This window comes from Schistocerca americana, chromosome X (assembly GCF_021461395.2).
Source record: "Schistocerca americana isolate TAMUIC-IGC-003095 chromosome X, iqSchAmer2.1, whole genome shotgun sequence".
Taxonomy (NCBI): Eukaryota; Metazoa; Arthropoda; class Insecta; order Orthoptera; family Acrididae; genus Schistocerca; species Schistocerca americana.
The window spans coordinates 817,786,033-817,808,397 of record NC_060130.1 but is presented as its reverse complement, the minus strand read 5'-3'; the positions used below and the strand labels follow the sequence as shown (position 1 = coordinate 817,808,397).

The 22,365-nt window shown below is 39.8% G+C and overlaps 1 protein-coding gene across 7 annotated transcripts in view; it reads left to right on the top strand.

Moving 5' to 3' along the window:
- Positions 1-18,532, top strand: part of LOC124555503 (bestrophin-2-like) — a 674,041-nt gene extending 655,509 nt beyond the window's left edge. For 4 of the 7 annotated variants that reach the window (XM_047129429.1, XM_047129430.1, XM_047129432.1 and 1 more), the window contains one exon: positions 16,412-18,532. In XM_047129429.1, the coding sequence (XP_046985385.1) occupies positions 16,412-17,936 (1,525 nt within the window). In that variant the 3' untranslated portion in view covers positions 17,937-18,532. Of the gene's footprint in view, positions 1-1,425; positions 1,573-16,411 lie in introns of those variants that run through there. The other 3 variants (XM_047129435.1, XM_047129433.1, XM_047129436.1) reach the window with 3 other exon arrangements.
- Positions 18,533-22,365: the final 3,833 nt, after the last annotated feature.

Genomic DNA, 22,365 nt, shown 5'->3' with positions numbered 1-22,365 from the left:
TCGCTAGCACAGGGAATTTTTCTAGACACATTAAAATATCCAGTTGTTAAAGTTCTATATGAGAAAGATGAGAAGAAAAATCTAAATAATTTCTTTTTTTTTCTAAAGTATTGGAAAATATAATGTACTCATGGTTACAACTAAAGTAGCAATAATTTACTTTGTACCTCACAATTTTCCTTCCAGGACAGAGATTGCCAACTATATGTTTACTCATAAATATTACAAGCCTTAAATAAAGAGATATCACTAGCTGATATTTTCTGTAATCTCTCCAAACCATCTAATACTACAGATCATAACACTCTTTAAAAAAAGCCTCAGTTTTATGGAATTAGTCATATCAGTAAATACTAATCTGTAAATAAAGTGTATTGCATGATGCCTCTGTGCACAACCAACCATTTACAAAATTGTTGTAGGATTACTGAGTCAGCTGGGTGCAGATGTTACATGGTCTGCACAACAAATGGGTAAAAGCTCTCAGAATGTAATATGCACCACACTTGCATTTGTGGAATATCGAGCTGACAGCTAATGCACCATGTAATGCTGGTGGGAGTCCATTGTACCACTGCAATAATGTCTTCCCTTTCCTGAATTGACTGGATGGTAATGTCTTGGAAACCATGGGAAATACAATGGCACCATGGGATTTGTCAAACAGGGAAATGTGCCTGGCATTCTGTCACAGCCAAATGAGCACTGCCACTACAACACCCATACACAAGTACAATGTCTGCGTACTCTGCATGGGTCAACATATGTGGCATGTTGTTGTTCATGGACACAGTGGACTTGCTCAATTAAATAACACTCAAGCACCACATGCACACAGAGTCACAACTTTTCAAAGGTCCCACCGATGACTGCACGCTGGGTACATTTGTAGCTGTTGCTCAGTGCAATGCCATAGTGCTACTGTATGTTGGAAAACCCCCATACCTTTTGTAGCATGGATCAGTCACCTGTCCAATCATTACTCTGTCCACCACAGTGCCTACACTGCATTTTGATAAGTAATATTCACACTTGACTTCATATTCATTCATGGATATAAATAGTCTTCAACCTACTCCAGTTCTGTAATGATCGAAAATTGGACACATGTTTGTAGCAATTTTTTGATTGATTTTCACATGTAGAATCACCTCACAAATTATGTAAATGTTGCCCATTTAACATACATCAAGGAGAGTTAACCTACAGAATAATTAATCCAGTTAGACAGGCAGTAATAGAAGAAATTATTATCAAAGAATTAATAAATTTTTCTCTCCAAATGGAATCGCTATTAATTTCAGGAAAGCACTGTATGTTCATTTCTGTATAACATATCAAATATTATCAACAACTTCTATAGCCCAAGGGAAGTGTGGTAGCACCACTGTTATTTTGTTTATACATTAATGTTCTGGCCAACAGGGTAAGCAGCAACCTGTGACTGTTTGCTGATTATGCTGTGGTTTTTCAGAAGATGTCATCATTGGTGACTCTAGGAGGATAAAAGAAGACTTATACAAAATTTCTAGTTTGTGTGATAATTGGCAGCCAGTTCTAAATGTAAAAAAATGTAAGTTAATGCTGATGAGTAGGAAAAATAAAACAGTAATGTTTCAATACAATGTTACTACTGCTTGACACAGTCTCGTCAATTAAATATTTCAGTGTGATATTGAAAAGCGATATGAAATGGAACGAGCATGTAAGAAACTTCCTGGCAGATTAAAACTGTGTGCCAGACCGAGAGGAGATGAGGTACTGGCAGAAGTAATGTTGTGAGGACGGGTCATGAGCCGTGCTTGGGTAGCTCAGATGGTAGAGCACTTGCCTGCGAAAGACACAGATTCTGAGTAAGAGTCTGGGTCCAGCACACAGTTTCAATCTGCCAGGAAGTTTCAAATCAGCACACACTCCGCTGCAGAGTGAAAATTTCATTCTGGAAGCATGTAAAGGTTGTAGTAGTGTTGTGACAGTGCCACGACATTTAACAGTGCCGCCACAACAGTACGCGCAAATGGCGATAGAGGCGCTCCACAACTCGGCTGAGCGCGGGAGTGCCACCTAGCTACGAACGGCGCCAGCCGCATGTCACAACATGGCAGTCGAATAAGAGATACTGAGTTGTTATCATGTAACCAGTTATTGTTTCTAAGTGAGTGTGTTTGAATATCCAAACAATTATTGGTGATTAAAGGTTATAACACTTTTTGGCGACGAGGATGGCATATTTTCACTGCGTTGTGGATTTGTGTGTTTGTGACGGGGCAGACATGGAACAGCTTATGCAAGCGCTCATTGAACAACAAACACAGCTGACGGCTGCTATTCAGGCACAACAAACACAGGTGACGGCTGCTATTCAGGCGTTGTCGATGTCGCTTACTCATCGTCTGTCTTCCTCTTCTCCGCCTCCATTCCCTCCTTACGACGAGGCCGCTGAAGACTGGGAGGATTATGAGAAGTGTTTGCGGCAACACTTCTTGGCCTTTGGCGCTGTCGACGCTCCTATGTGTAAGTCGTTATTTCTATCTTGGATTTCCCCATGGATCTCTCAGCTGCTATCTCAGTTAGCCCCTCTGCGGGAACCTGCCTCTCTGTCCTTCCAAGAAATGTGTGACTTATTGTCTAACTATTACCGAAAAAACACCCATGTCATTGCCACCTGTGTGGCGTTCTATCGGTGTCGTAAACAGCGCCATCAATCTTACCGGGCTTGGGCGGCGGGACTACACGGTCTGAGTAGGAAATGTCAGTTCGTCGTTGACACTCATCATGAGTCTTATGCTGATTCAATGGTTAGGGATGCTATTCTATGGCTTGCTCCTGATAAAGAAGTTCGGCAATGTGCCCTACTACTGCCAAACCCATCGTTGTCGGAAGTTCTAATCATCGCTCAATCCTTTGAAGTGTCTCACGCTGCTGGCGCGCAAATAGACGAGTGGTGTGATGTAGGCACTGTACAGTCAACTTTTGACACGGACAATTTGCCTGTTTCACAGGAGAACGAAGATGTGGCGGCAGTTCACTCACGTAAACAACATCACGTTGGGCCACAACGCTAGCAGCGAAAACAGCAACCACAGAAGCAGGTTCGTCCCGCACTTCCTTCTTGTCCACGTTTTTTCGTACAGCATGACAGGGCCACGTGTCCAAAACGTTGGACCACGTGTAATTCATGTAGGAAAAAAGGCCACATTGCTTTTGCGTGTCAGTCCCCTAATGTTCCTGTCAACGAGGACGAGGCATCGGACATGGATGTTAACTGTGTGCTTTCTCAAACAAATAAGTTGTTTGTTACTGTTCGTGTTCTGGATAAAGACATTCGCATGCAAGTGGACACTGGCTCTGCAGTAACTCTCATTAATTCTCACACGTATTTGGAGTTGGGCTCCCCTCCCTTGTCTCCAGTTACACGAAATCTGAGAACTTATAATAAACAGAAATTTCCTATCATTGGCCAGTTTGATGCTTCCACTGCCTACAAGTCTGTTGTTAGGCCCCTCACGTTTTATGTGGTGGATCATGCGGGCACTGAAAACCTGTTCGGTTATGATGCTTTCCAGTTGTTCGGGTTCTCCATTGATGATGATGTGCACCTCATATCTGAGGATATTCCGTATCAACAGCTGGATGGATTGTGTTCTGAATTTTCGTCCGTGTTCTCTGCTGGTCTGGGTCATGCCAAGGATTTTAAAGCCCACATTACTCTTAAACCTACAGCTCACCCAAAGTTTTTCTGGGCACACCCTATTCTGGTGGCGTTGCATGCACCTGTCAAGGTTGTGATAGACAGGTTAACAGCTTCAGGGATTCTCCTTCCTGTTAGCTCCAGCGAATGGGCATGGCCAATCGTGGTGGTTTCTAAACCAAATGAGAGTCTGCGATTGCATGGTGATTTTAAAGCCACCGTCAATGCTCAGAGCCTCATTGACACTTATCCTCTTCCCCGTCCTGAGGAGTTATTTACCAAGCTCGATGGGGGCCAGTTCTTTTCCAAACTTGAATTATCGGAGGCGTAACATCAGTTGCCGTTGGATGCTTCTTCCAAGGAATTTCTCGTCATCAACATCCTTGTGGGTTGTATCAGTACCAGCGGTTACCATTTGGCATCGCTAGCGCGCTGGCCATTTTTCAGCGGTTTTTGGAACAGCTCACGGCTTCCGTTCCTGGCTGCATAAACTATCTGGATGACATTGTTGTCACGGGGGCCTCCACTGAGGAGCACCTTCACAATTTGCGTTCACTGTTTCAGGTTTTGCATTCGGCTGGGTTGAGGTTCAATCTGGACAAGTCACAGTTCTTCCAACCCTCCATTGTGTATCTTGGTTTCCACTTGTCCCCTGAGGGTATACGTCCTATACATCAGCACGTTGCGGCCATTAACGCTCTACCCCGGCCATCTATGGTCAAAGAACTTCAGGCATTTCTAGGCAAGATTGCTTATTATCACAAATTCATTCCATCCGCGGCAGCGGTAGCTCATCCTCTGCATCAGCTGTTATGCAAAAACGTCCCTTTCTGTTGGTCCGACGAGTGTGAGCAGGCTTTTGTCCACCTGAAGGCTCATTTGCAGTCGGTGCCTTGTCTTGCCACATTCCATCCGGGTCAGCACTTGGTTCTGGCGACTGACGCGTCACAGTATGGCCTAGGGGCTGTTCTCACCCATCGGTATGAGGATGGGTCGGAACGACCCATTGACTATGCTTCCAAGACCCTCAATGATGGGCAACAGCATTACTCCCAAATCAAAAAGGGGGCGCTCGCTATCATTTATGCTCTAAAAAAGTTCAGCGTTTTTTTGTATGGTTCTAAGTTTCACCTCATCACCGCCCACAAGCCGCTGGTCTCTCTGTTCAGCCCATCGGCATCGCTTCCGGATAAGGCAGCTCACCGCCTGCAACGTTGGGCCTTATACTTGTCTCATTTTCACTATGAGATTCACTATCGCCCGATGGCCCAGCATCCCAATGCTGACGCATTGTCGCGATTGCCGATGGGCCCCGACCCGGTTTTCGATCGTGATGAACTACTCTGTTTCCACATTGATGAGGAAGAACGTCATGCGGTCAAGGGTTTTACACTTACAGGTTCACAGGTCACGTTGGCTACTGTGCGGGACCCGGTCCTGCGTCAGGTGATTGGTTTTGTTCAATGGGGTTGGCCGGACAGGACCAAGGGCCAGGCATTGGATCCCCTTCACAACTACCATGCCTTGCGCCTTTGTCTGTTTGTGATGGTGTTGTTCTTTTGGCCATGGATGGTGCATCTCCACGGGTCATGGTGCCAGCCCCTCTTCACAAAGATGTTCTCAAACTGTTGCATGAAGGCCATTGGGGTATTTCTCGGACTAAGTCCCTGGCCCGCAGGCATGTTTATTGGCCCGTTATTGATTCGGACATTGCCCACATGGTTGCTGTGTGTGGTCAGTGTGCTCAACAACTGGCTGCACCTCGTACAATGCCCTCTCCGTGGCCTGATCCGGCACAGCCATGGGAACGGGTGCACGCTGACTTTGCCGGCCCCTTCCTTAGTACTTATTGGCTACTGTTGATTGACGCATTCTCAAAGTTTCCGTTTGTTGTTCGATGTCCGTCGCCGACCACTGTGGCGACGACGCTGGCTTTGTCCAAAATCTTTGCGCTAGAAGGTCTTCCATCCACGATCATCATGGACAATGGCCCTCAGTTCTCTTCGCAGGCCTTCCATGATTTTTGTACTGGACGAGGGATTCATCATGTTACAGCACCGCCCTTCCATCCACAATCGAATGGGGAGGTCGAGCACCTTGTCTGCACTTTAAAAAGCCAGATGAAAAAATTCCTTAGTGATTTTTCCACAGATGATGCTCTGCTGCAATTTCTGAGTTCTTATAGCTTCACGCCTCTGGGTGATCGCAGCCCTGCTGAACTCTTGCATGGCCTCCAACCGCGCACTCTACTGCACCTGCTTCACCCTGTCAGGCCTTGTGCTGTGTCCCCTAGTGTGGGAAAATACTCGGTGGGCGCCGACGTGTGGACACGAGGGTATGGATCTCGCCCTAAATGGATTCCAGGGGTGGTCAAGGCTTTTCGCGGCTACCGGCTTTGTGAAATACGTACGGACGGCGGCATGGTTGTTTGCCATTACAACCAGATGCGCCCACGAGTGGTGGCCATGCTGGTGCCACAGCCCCTTCCTTTGCCTCCACCAGCCCGTGAAGCCAGTCCTGTTGCTGCTGACGATCTACCGTATGTGTTGATGCAGCCGACGTCGCTACCGCTTCCGAGTATGCCGGAACCGGCCCCAGTCGCGACGCCCCCTTCTCCGGGACCCATCTCGCTGGAGCACACCCCCAGGTCCACGACACCTATGGATGCTGCTCCGAAGCTTTCACCCACCATCTCATCCAGGAGGCACGTTCCACGCATGAGCTTCCGTCCTGGACATATTCGACCATACTCTCGTGTCTCTCCGCGGGATCTTCTCGGGGCCTCACGAGAGGCCATGGATGTCTCCGCACTGTCCATGTCTCCAAGGAAGTGAGTGTTTTTTTCAAGGGGGGAAAAGTGTTGTGACAGTGCCATGACATTTAACAGTGCCGCCACGACAGTATGCGCAAATGGCGATAGAGGCGCTCCGCAACTCGGCTGAGCGCGGGAGCGCCACCTAGCTACGAACGGCGCCGGCCACATGTCATGGCATGGCAGTCGAATAAGAGATACTGAGTTGTTATCATGTAACCAGCTATTGTTTCTAAGTGAGTATGTTTGAATATCCACGCAATTATTGGTGATTAAAGGTTATAACAAGTAGAGATGATGATTTGTAATAATGGCTCATAGGGAGAATTTTAGGAAAATGTGATTCATCTGTAAAGGAGACCACATATAGGACTCTATTTTGAGCCATTTTTGAGTACTGTTCAAGTGTTTGGGACCTGCACCAGGTCAGATCAGTGGAAGACATCAAAGCAATTCAGAGGCAGGCTGCTTGATTTGTCACCAGTTCATTTGAATAACATGCTAGTGTTATAGAGATTCTTTGGAAAGTCAAATGGGAATCCCTGGAAGGAAAGTGACATTCTTTTTGATAAATGCTATTGAGAACATTTAAATAATCTGCATTTGAACTGACTGCAGAATGACTCTACTGCTGCCGTTGTACCATTTGCATAGGGACCACAAAGATAAGATAAGAGAAATTAAAGCTTGTACGGAGACTTATAAGAGTTTTTTTTCTTTGATCTATTTGTGATTGTAACTGGAAAGGAATTACTAGTAGCATTACAGTGTACTCTCTGCCATGCACCATACAGTGGCTTGCAGAGTATATAGGTAGATGTAGATATGAACAGGAATTAATGAATAAGGTAAAAGGCTCTGAATGTTTGAGTAGGAGAAGGTGGAGTACAGTGTTAATTGGTGCACAGTGTAACACTTGCATTTGTGTGTAAGTTATCATGTTAGAAGCCTTGTGGTGAACCTATTTATGACTGTCATTTGTTGGCATTTCAACCAGTTTACATTGGATGCAAGTACATTGCAAGGCATCCCAGATATGCTCAATAATCTTCATGTCTGGGGAGTTTGGTGGCCAGCAGAAGTGTTTAAACTCAGAAGAGTGTTCCTGGAGCCACTCTATAGTAATTCTGAATGTGTGGGCTGTCGCACTGTCCTGTTGGAATTGCCCAAGTCCATCAGAATGCACAATGGACATGAATGGATGCAGGTGATCAGACTGGATGCTTACTTACATGTCACATGTCACATGTCACCTGTCAGAGTCATATCTAGACATATCAGGGGTCCATATCACTCCAACTGTACGTGCCCCACACCATTACAGAGCCTCCACCAGCTTGAAGAGTCCCCTGCTGACATGCAGGGTCCATGGATTCGTGGGGTTGTCTCCATACCCGTACATGTCCATCCGCTTGATATAATTTGAAACAAGACTTGTCTGACTAGGCAATATGTTTCCAATCATCCACAGTCCAATGTCAATGTTTATTGGCCTAGGCAAGGCATAAAGCTTTGTGTCATGCAGTCATCAAGGGTACACATGTGGTCCTTTGGCTCTGAAACCCCATATTGATAATGTTTCTTTGAATGGTTTGCACACTGACACTTATTGACGGCCCAGCATTGAAATCTGCAGCAATTTTCAGAAGGATTGCACTTCTGTCACATTGAATGATTCTCTTTGGTTGTCATTTGTCCCATTCTTGCAGGGTCTTTTACTGGCCGCAGTGATGTTGGAGATTTGATGTTTTACCAGATTCCTGACATTCACAGTACACTCGTGAAATGGTCATACGGGAAAATCTACCTCAGAGATGCTGTGTCCCATCACTAGTGTACTGACTATAACATCACATTCAAACTAACTTAAATCGTGATAACCTGCCATTGTAGCAGCAGTAACTGATCTAACAACTGTGCCAGACACCTGTCTTAAATAGGTGTTGCCGACTGCAGAGCCATATTCTTCCTCTTCACATATCTCTGTATTTGAATACACATGCCTATACCAGTTTCTTTGGCACTCCAATATATTGAAATTATTCTTATCAAATTGAACATATCCATACCCACTGGTATAATACATTTCTTATAATATTATTGGCTCGATTGCATTATAATGTGAAGAAGGTATATAGTAGCAAAATATGTTTACTTTATTGTAAAATTTGTGTTTCACTTGTAACACAGGTAGTTACAAATATTAATATGTTAATTTTTGTTAAATTTGAGCTACTATACTATTCAAAATTCCTTGTGTGCCTAAAAGAAAACCATGCACACAAGGAAGTCATGAATCTGTAACCCACAGACCAATTTCTTCCATGTATTTTTGATAGACATTGTGGAAATAAACTATGGAACATAAAACTAACTAATAAAAATGACACATATATGTCACTGTAAATCTTCTTTCTGATCTTAATTCTTGTGCAGGTTCATATACTGACTTGAAAGTCATCAATCAATGCATGCAAGTAGATGCAGAATTTCTTGTTCCATAAAGCAGCTGAGCTGGTAACACACGAACACTTATTGGTGAAAGTATGATCATTTGGGTATCAAACGAAATTTGTGACTGTATTGAGTATCTTTTCATAGGGAGGATGCTTTATTTATTTATTTAGTACTTCTAATCCTACATGTATAAAAATATACAAGGATATTGGACATGGTTAACTCTTTACAAAATAAAATACAATTTGTATTGCATCCCTAAGTACTAGATACTTGAGTAGTTTAGCAAAGAATCACATATACAACAAACATTAGAAACAACATGCGAAGTAGAATATTCATAATGCATATTTATTTCTGTTGTTTGGTTTCTAGGTACTCTGTCAGACTGTAAAAGTAATGATCAATTAAATATGCCTTTAGTTCAGCCTTAAAGCTACTGAGTTTACTTACTGGTTTAATATGGTTAGGCAGATTATTCTAAATTTTTATCCCAATATGTAGAGTGCCTTTTTGATTAAATGATGTTCTCACCTGTTTCGCATGAAGATCAGATTTTTGTCTTGTATTGTATGCATATATATCTTAATTTTTAATAAGATATCTGAGTGTCTATCAATATATTGTTTTATGAAACCTGGTAAAAATGCAAGGAAGAATTGATGTCTTTTTCAATATGGGTCTGCATGATTTCCTATTGTTTACCCTTCAATAATTCTTAATATTCTCTTTTGCACCCTGAAAAGTTTAATGTTTGTTGTTGCATTGCCCCAGAATATTATGCCATATTTAATTACAGAATGCACATAGGAATAGTATACATTTAACAGGCTGGCTTTGCTGCAGCAACATTTTAAGATCCTTATCATGTAGTAGGTTTTGCTTAGTTTTCTTTGCAGATTTTCAGTATGAACCTCCCATTATGTGTTGTTCTGGAGCCAGAGTCCCAGAAATTTTGTGCTGTCAACACCTCCAAGAACTCTGTCTCTTAGTTCTATTTGTATGTTTGGGTGGTGCCTTCCTTTTAGATTGTAGAAGTTCAGTGCTGTCTTTTCTTTGTTTATAATTAGCTTTTTATAGCCGAACCACTGTTCTACGCTGTTCATTGTTTGGATAGGAGAGTTCTTCTTCTGTTTTCCCACTAATAAGGAAGCTTATATCATCTGCAAATTGGAGGAGAAACAGAATGGGTCGTAATACCAATCCTTGAGGGATGCCATATTTCACTTTTTCATATCCTGAATAGTAGTAGCTGATTTTGTTATGGACAGTATATTGCACTTCAACCACTTGTTTGTGGCCACATGACTCATTGGATATACCTCTAATTCCTAATTGGTCAAGGGGGGAATCATTAGCAGGCAACTTTAGTGGTACCCAAGGATGTATTTGGACTCCTTTTGTCATTTTGTACGTTAATTAACTCACATATAGTATTAATAGCGGCCTCCCACTGCCAGTCCCCTGCCACAGGGGACCAAGATTCAAGACCTGCCCAACCCACCCACCCAGCACCATCTACTCCGTTCCTGTCACAGGCTTATCCTACATCATCAGAGGCCAGGCCACCTTTGAAAGCAGCCATGTTATATACCATCTCTGCCTGCAACCACTGCACAGCATTTTACATTGATTTGACAACCAACCAGCTATCAACTAGAATGAATGGCCACTGCCATACTGTTGCCAAAATGAAGGTGGACCACCCAGTGATACAACATGCAGCAGATCACAACACATGAGATTTCGATGGCTCCTTTACAACCTGTGCCATCTGGATCCTCAACACATCCACCCACCACCAGCTTTTCTGAGCTGCGCAGATCAGAGGTATCATTACAGCACATCCTTCACTCCACCCCCCCCCCCCACCCCCCCATCCCCCCAATGTGTGTGTGTGTGTGTGTGTGTGTGTGTGTGTGTGTGTGTGTGTGTGTGTGTGTGTGTGTGTGTGTGTACAAGCTTGATAAAGGAATTTCATTTCGATAGCTAGCAAAGCTCAGTACCTTATGACTGCGTACCTATCAACAATGCAGCACTTCTGTGAGTCATCTCCTTTGTTCCTAAATAATTCATATTAGTAACCTCAGATGTTTTGCAGATGATGCACTTACCTACACCAAGTAACATCTGAAGAAAGCAGCATCAATGGTCAATCATGTCTTCATAAGATTTCAAAGTGGTGCAAAGACTGTCAAATTGTTTTGAATATTTATAAATTTAAAAATGTGTACTTCACTATATGGAATAATATATTATCACCTATAAGATTATTAAGCCACAATTTGACTCAGTTGACACATATAAATACCTGGGTGTTACAATTTGTAGGGATATGAAACACAATGATCACATGGAGTCAATCATAGGAACGGTAGGTGACAGAGTTTGGTTCACGGGGCAGAGTACTAGGAACATGTAGTCAGCATACAAAGAAGACTGCTTAAAAATCGCTTGCACATACCAGCTTAGAAACTGTTCAAGTATGTGGGACCCATATGAAACAGGATTATGAGGGTATACTGAACATGTACAAAGAAGGTGGTTAAAAGTTTGTTTAGCTCACAGAAGCTCATCATGGAAATGTTAAAAAATTTGAATTAGCTGACCCTTGAAGGTATACTCCAGTTATCACATGAAAGTCTGCTTACAAAGTTTCAAGACCCAATATTAAATGAAAAATCTATCGATATTCTTCAGCCCTCTATGTGTCTCTCTTGTAGGGATCATCTGGGTTACTTGTTCTACTTTTAGGCATGTTATTGTTTGGTGGTGGTAGCTCCTGATGCAGCTTTTTAAAAAATATTCTTTTGTTCATGGATGTGTTAGGGTTTTAAATTCTTTAAACACATTCCTACATGATTCTGTTTGTCTAATTCATTTCAGGACTTATACACTTTTCTGCTGGCATTTAAAGGAAAGGTAACAACTCACTGTATAACTGAGATGTAGTGTCATTGAAAGGCACATAAACAAGAATGAGAATGTTTCCAGCTTTGAGATGAATTGTTTGGGGTAAGTTGGGGGAGAAATGTAGTGGGGAGCAGGAGGGAGTGTTTTTGAATGTATGATTAATGTCTTTGAGGATGATGTTGCAGGAACACACAATATGAATGTAGAACCAGTGAACTCATTGTGGCTACAGACTGTAAAAGCAATCATATCATACACGAGCTTCGTTTTAATGTGCATAAGCATTTTACGTAAGGATGACAGCAACCAGCTGTCCACACCAGTGAAATGCCATTGCCTAATTGTTGCCAAGAATATACTTCACCAACAAGGGCAAAACATGCTCAATTTCAATGACTGCTTCAAAACTTTGCCGTTTCAATCCTTCAACATCAGTTTCTTTGACTTCCATAGATGTGAAGTGTTATAGCAACATATTGTTTGATCCCATAATCCTCCTGGCCACAGTCTCCACCAGCCCCTGCTCCACACCTACCCCACGCAAACTCACATCTGAATAATGTGCTTAAAAATCGATTCATAGTGATTTGTTTTAAGGATGTTAATATTGGTAACAGTTTTGATACATTTAGATCCTTTCACAATGTTCAGAGCTTTGCGCTTGTTTCATGTTACTGTATTCCTATAGTGAAAAGGCTTAGCTCTGATGATGACATGTTTAGCCTACATGTTGCAAGATTTTGAAAGTCTAACATGTGCTGATGCAAAATATTTTGGAGTTCCACTTGATGATGACCGGAAGCCCAAAATTGCAATAGTGAAGTGAAATAAATAGTCTTCTGCAGTCAACAGTGAAGATGATGTCTTTAACAGAAAAGGCCAAAAATTTTTTGTAACATTTTTAACAAATGTTTTATGTCCCCAGCTAGCACTATAATTCTAGATGCAGATCCGCACACCTCTCTCCTGTTTTATGGTGACAACGAGAAGCGTACAACATATTTTTCAACACATGGAATATCTGAAGTGTCTAAATAGTTTACTAATGAAGGCATAAAAGTAAATACCACAAAATCAAAGTTACTGGAGTTCAAATCAGGCAACTCATACCATAGGTATGTAGGAGATATTTGTGTTGTACAGAAACAACGAAGACTGTAAATGTTCTGGTCTGCACCTGAATGACACTCTTCAGTGGGAAAACCATGTTAACTATGTAAGCAGAAAAATAAGCAGCACATTGTATATGATTTTCTAACTGTCCAAAGTTGTATGTAATAAAACAGTATACTATAGAAAAATTTTCTCATATTTAAGTTATGGGATAGAGATACAGGAGTGTGTCAGTAATGTGCACTCAAACAGAGTACTAGTGCCACAACAGGGAGCTGTTAGGCTGCAACATGGTCTGGGATACAGGGAAACCTGTCTTGATGGCCTTATCAAAAATGAATATCTCACTATGCTTTTTTTAAGCCATCAGGGTGACACACCTAAATGCTGTGATGTACATAACCACAACCCAAGAAATAATAAAAGTAACAGACGTAGTTCATATATCAGTGACTCAATGTGATACAAAAAGTTGCCACAATCAATAAAAGTATTTACTAGGAATTCATTTAAAACAAAATTAAAAACTTTTATTAGAAATAAATGTATGTATTCACTGGAAAAAATCTAAGGTATATACATTATGTATTAACATTTGTAGTTAAATATCTATTAAACCTTTGTACATAAGTATGGTATGTACTACACCTTTGTAACAACATGACATTTGCAAAAGACGCCATTTGATGACCACACATAAAAATAAATATAAATAAAAAATTAAATATAAAATGTCTGCATGACATGATATGTACCTCACAAACAGGATCAGTGTTCTAGTATAAGTCACGAATACATTCTGCAAGCACCCTCTTTTCACTTCTAACTCTCGTATCTCAATATCCTGCCAGTTAAAACCTGTCAGTTGTTTTCAACAACTAGACTTATGTGTTCATTGCATTTCATATCTCTAAACTGTATCATTCTTAGGTAGTTGCGTGACATAGCAGAGATTAGTTGTGATCCATCAGCCATATAGTTCAATGGTACTGCATTTTGAACTTTCTAAAGTGTGCAAGTTTACAGTAATCTCCATTAAGATGTAGTTGTTACTCTCATATTTGGTCAAGTTATATCTGTATATTGATACAATTTTTTTATTAAACTTTCTCATTGTGTGTGTGTGTGTGTATTGTGTATTGAAACCGGGAACCTAGAAACAATGGAGAGGCTTTGTCCAACCACCCCACCACCGCCCCCCTCCCCCCTCTTCCCTTCCCACGGGAAAGTCTCATACCACTCGAGTGTAACCCCAAATGTTTCTGTGGTAGAGTAATGACAGCGTACACATATGTGGAGACAGTGTTTGTGCAGCATTCACCGACACAGGTAACTGAGGTGGAATAAGGAGAACCCGCCCACATTCACCGAGGCAGCTGGAAAACTGCCTTAAAAACCATCCACAGGCTGGCCAGCACACCAGACCTCAACACAAATCCCCCAGGGGGATTTGTGCCAGGGACCAGCATGCTTTCCTGCTCAGGAAGCAGTGTGTTAGACCGCACAGCTAGCCAGAACTTTCTCATTACTTTCTGAGTCATTAACATGGGCAATAATATTACTTCTGTGTTTGTAGATAATTCTTCATCTGGGATAATGTGTAGCAGTATCTTAACTTATTCTGTGATACGTTACACTGATGACACATTTTAGCTCTGTATCAACAACATAATTATTTCTTCATTTCTATTATATAGTCCAGAAAAAACATAACATTTCCTGTGTAAGTTGCTAAGGAATCTCTGTTTGCAGAAACAAAATCTTTATTCTGATAAAGCTCAAATTCCATTGAGAGGAACATGGCAACCACATCTCTAAAGAGATATTTCAGTTATAATACCTCATGTGAAAATTAAGAGATGTAGTGAGCAGTGATTGCTTGTGAGTGGCAGATTTTAGACTTCTGTACTCACAAAATTTACTATGGCTTGCTTTTATGTGGGCATTCTTATCACATCATTAAAATTTAAAAATGTGCTGCACATGAGTTTTCTAAGATCACATGGAGTACAGTTGCTTATCTGCCAGTGAACAATGAACTAGTGACAGTGAGAGGCTCTGTGTTTTCTAGTAGTTTGTGTTCATATTATTTTACAAGTTTTTTAGCACAAATCCTTGTATAAAATACAGCAGGGCTCATTTGTTATTATTGTTTTCATTCTTTGTAGCTTGCAGTTTCTGTATTGTTGCTCAGCATTGACTGCGGCACCACAGTCATGTGGTTTTGTGTATAGTAACATAAGCATCTATACTCCCATCTGCTTGTCTGCCAGTGTGTAGTGAACTAGTGTCAATGAGTAGCTCAGTGTTTTCTAGTCGCTTGCCTTTTTTTTTCTTTTTTTTATGTGCTTGGTAGTGTCCAGCCTTGTCTAAATGACAACATGGGTATCATTATGAGTACATCTGGGAAGTGGTTGTCTATAACATTCCATGTACATAAATAAGCTGATGGATGCAGAGAGCTGTAATCTGGACTGTTTTCTGATGACTTTGCAGTATATGGGAAATTATTGTCACTGACTGACAGCAGGAGGTACAGGATGATTTAGATAGAATTTATATTTGGTGTGATGAATACCTGCTTGCACTAAATGTAGAAAAATGTAAATTAATGTGAGTGGGAAAAACAACTCTATAATGTTCAAAGACAGTATTAGTGGTGTGCTGCTTGACACAGTTGCATTGATTAAACATCTCAGCATAATGTTGCAATGCAATATGAAATGGAATGAGCATGCAAGGAAATGCAAATGATCAGCTTCAGTTTACTGGGAGATTTTAAGAATGTTTAGTGGATGTATACAGGAGACCTTGTATAGAACACTGGTGCAACCCATTACCCATTCTTGAGTACTGCTTGAGGTTTTGAGACCATCACCAGGTCAGATTAAAGGAAGACATGTGCTGCTAGATTTGTCAACAGTAGGTTTAATCAACCCTTGGGTATTATGGAAATGCCTCATGGACTCAAATGGCTATTCCTGGAGGGAGACGATGATGTTTTTGTGAAACACTGTTGACAGAATTTAGAAAACAGACATTTATTACTGAGTGCAGAGTTATTCTACTGTCACCAATATTCATTTCAAGTGAACACCATGAAGACAAGATAAGAGAAATTAGAGTTTGTGCAGATGCATTCAGACAGTAATTTCTCCTTCAGCAAAATACTCAACTATAAACAAAATTTGGACTTTGAATCCTCTTTATTGATGTCACTTACATTAAAGGAAACTGTCACTTTTTTAATTATTTTGTACGTACATTCAGCATGTTAATTATTCAGTGGCTTAAAGAGGTATTACATACCTCTTAAGATGTTCCCACTGTCCTCCATAAAATTATATAGGTATTCTAACTCCACTGTAACTTTTTTATCACTAAAAGGAATGCCATAAACTGATCTGCAACTTTGTCTTTTCCAGAGGTAGCAGCAGTTTTAGTCCGTTGGGCATCACCAAACACCACCAAACTTCAAGCAGTGGCCAATCTGCCAAGCCAATACACAGTTCATCTGCAGCACTGCTGTCTTGGCCAAGTTCATCAACTCTGGGACACTCTGACATCAGTCTTCACTATCAGGAACCATCAGAGGAATGTAGCACATGCATGGCGAGTGCTGCAAATGTTGTAACAACTGACAACATCAATAAGTACACTGCAACTGAATCTCAAAGGTTATGGTCACAGGCATCAGAGTCTTCATTAGAACATTGCTCTACTACCAAGAAAAACTTTCACTCTTCCATCCCTTCTAATTTTGAAGGAATAGGTGACATAATTTTCAGCAAAAAGTTGGCTCCAAGTCACCTCCCAAAAATCAAAAGCTGTCCAAGATTAATTCCAGTAAGAAGACAAAGTTCTTCAGAAGGTTCAAAAAAGAAAGGTGTTCGTTGGAAACCTATGCTAGATAAAGATGGATCAAAAACAGGATCTAATCCCAGAAGAAGAACTGTGGATACAGTTCCTAACATCTCTGAAATATATAGTTACTCGAGCAGTTGTCAAGATAGTGAATCAAAGATGGATTCCAGCTTTGATTTGGTCTGCAAACATTGCAAACATTGTACATTTTGCCAAAGGAAACTTATTCATTCATCAAATGAGCTAAGAGGATTTAATTTACTTCAAGGCAGTGGGGATAATTATTTCAGAAAAATGACAAAAAGTACACCAAATCTATTAGTGACAACCAAATGTATTGCAAGCCAAGATGATCAAGGGTTTCAGTTACTGCCAAATGAAATAAAAGAGATAGGGCAATCTTCTATTAGAAACTCTGTCACTAAATGTATGGGTGTTCCAAGTATTATCAAAACAACTCATGACATTTCAGAATGTAAAAATATAGACACTACCGCTAATCAGAATCATGTATTTTGTTCAGGTTTCCTTCGGAGAATTTCAGATTTTGAAGGAAAGTATAGAAATGGAAAATCATTTCTAGTGAACAGAAAGTGTTACAGTTTGCCAGATGTTACATTGTATTCAAGAAATAGTGAATTATTTTCAGATATCAGAGAGAATGATAAAATAAAATCTTCTGTCGAAACTGGAACTACTTCAGCTCCAGAAAGTCAAAGTTGTCATTTTTTGTTTTCATCTTTGTTGCAACTCCACAGTAATGAGATAAAATGCCCCACAGTAGGACATAATAATAGTGAATCTTGCCTCCATAAAAGTGTGTCTGAATCTGATTGTGATATCAGGCCAGCTGCTAAAGACTGTAGTGTCAGTAGAAGAGATAGTGCAGCTTCTTCATTTGTAGTTTCTGAAGATTCAGAATCCTGGAGATCAGCTGACTGGTCAGTTCTATTAAAAGATTTCAAATCTAGTCAGAGTTCTCTACCACAATATACGAGCAGCTTCTTGGGAAGAGAAGCAACAAACATTTCCTTGGAAGAAGTGGTTATTGATAAGTCACATGAGGAGATTCCAGGAGATACATAACAATGATTAAATAATGTTAAAATATTTTTTTACTTATGTACACTTTGTACATGGCTTTTTACTTCAAGACTCTCAGACATCCATTCAATGTTTACAGCAGTCATTGTAAGTTACATCCTGTAGTTTTGGGAGGTCTACTACTTGTACATTCTACTTGTCCAAACTGTTTGGGCAGGACAAGCAAAAGAGATCAAGACTGATAACATGTTGAAGAAATTGTACGTTGGATAATCTTTCTGTGCTAATTTCCTCTGTGAACATTTTTGTGCTTTGTGATAGTAAATGTAATTTAAATATTTACCTGGCACACAAACATGATATTTTATAGCATATTACTTCCAGAATCTCTTAAGTTTGATTGGGTACACAACAATAAAATTTTACTAATTAGACATATAACACCATCTCAGAGAATGTATTCTTACATTGTTGTAACTGGTATTTTTATGGTACATTGCCAATGAGCTAATGCAAATTAACACCATATCTATTGCAAACTGTAACAGGTAGGCAATAGAAATTGAAGTAGACTACAAAATGAAATTCCTCAATTTGTGGAAAAAGGACTTCTCTTTCCAGTGTGTGTGTGTGTGTGTGTGTGTGTGTGTGTGTGTGTGTGTGTATATATATATATATATATATATATATATATATATATATATATATATATATATGTGTGTGTGTGTGTGTGTGTGTGGTCTAGGAATGTTCCAGTTGCATACCATGCAGAATTGTGAATTGGTATTTACAATCAGTTGCAAATAAAAGTATTTTCAGTAGTATGGATTTACTGTTATGTGATTTCCTTCACAATAATTTTCATGTATTGAAAGAAACATTACAGAACACTTTTATCACAAGGAAATGAAGTTTGCATTTATGTGTCTACTTTACTCTCCAGAAAGTATGTTCACCCTATCAAAATGAAAATGCTACCAGTTTATCTCTTGTATACCTCTCTCTCTTTTTTAAAGTTAATCAAGATACAAAAAAAGTATGGCATCATTTAATGCCATTCCTTCTAATTTTTAAAATAACTGTTTGTTATTCGACAGTATTTGAACTATGTGTGATTGTTAAGCTATTTTAAGAGTGATTATCTGATTTATGCATGTTACAAAAAATACTATTACACAATTGCTATGTCTGAAAGATTTCCAGGTATGCACACACTGATCAACTAGAACATTATGACTGTCTACCAAACAGCCAGTATGTCCATCTTTGCCATGGATAACAACAGCAACACATCATGGCATCAAAGCAGTGAGGCCTTGGTAGGTCACTGGAGGGATTGGCACCACATCTGCACATACAAGTCACCTAATTCCCATAAATTTCAGGGAAGAGGGCCATGAATTCTGATGCTACGTTCAATCATATCCCAGATGTGTTCGAACAGGTTCAGATCTGGCAAGCTGAGATGCTAGCACATCAATTGGAACTCACCACTGTTTTCACCTTACCACTCCATCAGATTCATGGCCTTGTGATATGTTGCATTATCTTGTTGAAAAATGCTCCTACTGTTGGGAAACGTGATGGTCATGAATGAGTGTACCTGGTCTACAACCAGTATGCGATACTCCTTGGCCATCATGGTGCCTTGCAGAAGCTCCACTGGACCCATGGATACCCATGTCAATGTTCTCCAGAGCATAATGGAGCCGCCATAGCTTTTCTCATCCTGCACTACAAGTGTCAAGGTGCCGTTCCCTTGGAAGGTGACAGATTCACACCCTTCCATTGGCATGATGAAGAAGGTACTGGGATTCATCAGACCATGCAAGACTCTGCCACTGCACCAATATCCAGTGCCAACAGTCATGTGCCCACTTCAGTCATAGTTCCTAATTTTATAGTGTTAACATTGCCACATGCATGGGTTGTCGGCTGCGGAGGCTCATCGTTAGGAGTGTGCAGTGCACTGTGCATTCAGACACACTTTTACTCTGCCCAGCATTAAAATGTGATGTTTGTTCCACCACAATTTGTCACCTGTCTTGTTTTACCAGTCTGCCCAACCTACAATGTCCAACATCTGTAATGAGGGGTGACCACACAACCCTATGACATTTGGACAAGGTTTCACCTTAGTATCGCGACATGTTAAAGACATTCACCACAATGCTCTTCGAAGACCTGACAAGTCATGCAGTTTCTGAAATGCTTGTGCTGAGACTCCGGGCCATGACACTCTGCCCTCAGTAAAACTCAGATAGATCACGCATCTTTCGTATCCACACATGGACAGCACGCTCACTGATACTACTTGCACCATGCATGTGTCTAATTAGCAGTCATTCCTTGCCAGGTGATGCTGCTGTCACCTGGATAGGTTTATATTGATAGTAGGTCAGCGGTCATAATGTTCTGGCTGATCAGTATATATCTCTACAATAATCATCATTATTCCTAATGTGGCAATGACAGAATTCCACAGTATGGAAAAGAAAAATAATCAAATTCAGGAAATTTGTAGGTGATTTTCAGCTGTTAATGACTTAAATTGATTTACCATAACTAAAATATAAATCTGCAGATATAGCCACACAACAGGCTTCTACATGAGAGTAATATACTTTTTGTTGCATATAGTGTGTGAAAAATAAATAGTGATCTGGGGGGAAAAAATGTAAATCAGCTGTAGACATCAGAAAAAGAAAAATATTTTGAACGTTAAATGTTGAGTATATTTTATCTTATAGACATTTACATTTTTTTCAATTTCAATAATTTTGAGTAGTTCACAGCCTGCCTAATGTTTATGAGGCATTTCATATACTGCATACAATATTCCAAATTTAAAGGCTAAGTGTAATGAGGGACAGATTTACATCTATGTTCATACAATATTTGGCTGTTTAACCAAGTTAGTATCTACCTAGCAGCTGAAGAATTTTAGCTATTGAACTTATTGTTAAAGCACGCTGTTTTAGTAAGAAAATAAAGTAAAAGCATCATCTGGTGAACTTGGAAAACATAAATCTGTCAGAAATCAATAAGTTATCTTTGAATGGTTTTAATGAGCATTTTGGCAGAGTAAATGATGTCTGCAAGAACAAAATTATCACAGCCTACTGGGAATTGAATAAGTGTTTGATTAAGTCAACACACAAACATTCTGTTATTCAATATTCCACACTGTTATGACCTGCCACATGGATAAACACAGAAATTAATGCAGCAAATGCTCAGTTAGAGAAAATATGTAAGCATTTCAGTAAAATTAGTGTGACAGATGTAAACTGTACTGGTCACAAATTTTACATTTAAATGGTGTTAACAATCTTTTTAGGATGAAGATGCTAAACACATTGTAAAATAGCAACAGCATAGATTTAATTCACACAGGTTTAAGTGACAACTTACAAATGACAGACATAATTAAATACAATAACCACGTCACAAGGAACTTATTCCCATTGAAAATAAAAAGCCGAGAGCCTTGTTTTAGGTAACTACCTGTGGCACTACTAGAAATAAACCGACGGCCATGCATCAAAAATATCCAACAATAAAGGACAGGCCAATAGCTCCATGTTTTGCAAAACATTGGCTTCAGGAACAGAAAGTCTCTCTTAGTAATTTATGGAACTATATACTAGCATCATACTTTTGTGGGTCAGTTTACAGATATGGTGATAACTATATATATCTCTGCAAAAATGGTTAACAAGTATGGTAAAGAATTGAGTTGATCTAGTAAAATTAAGTACTGATGAATACTTTAAATTTGGATCCACAGATACAGTAATAAACAGTACATGATTTATAAACATCAATATTTATCAATTACCTGATATTAGTAGAGTATAATTACTGAGAGAGTGAGGTGAGCAGATATGGTGGTAAACAAAAAATAATAATTCTGTGTAGCTGTTTTAATATTAACTGCCATATGAAATCAAAACTGAAAGATGAAGGTCAATCACTACTAATTTTCCACAACTTACTTAATACAGTCAATGCCCACATTATAGGCACTGTTAATTGTGCTTTATCTATAGATTATATTATACAAATGTACATAACAGAGTAAAAGTAGATGAAAATAATCTGTCTGATCTCAAAGAACAAAAATATCCATAAAGCAAAACCAGGGAACCTCACTATTAAGTATCAACAACTGAATGAGAATAATATAAGTAACTTTAAATAAAATCTTTTAACATTATATTGAATAAAAAGACTCAGTAAACTTAAATAGACTACTTAAGTTTCAAATAGTACTACTGGGAATACAAAAAAAGAAGAAAAAAAATAGAGAGAGAGAATCTACGGGAAAGTAATAAAATGAACAAAGAAACTGGCTATTGAAAATGCCATTAGCAAATCAGGAAACAAGATTAAAACATTGAGTCAGACCACAAATTCAGAAACAGGACAGGTAAATAGTAAAAACAATAATCCCAAAGAAATCATATGG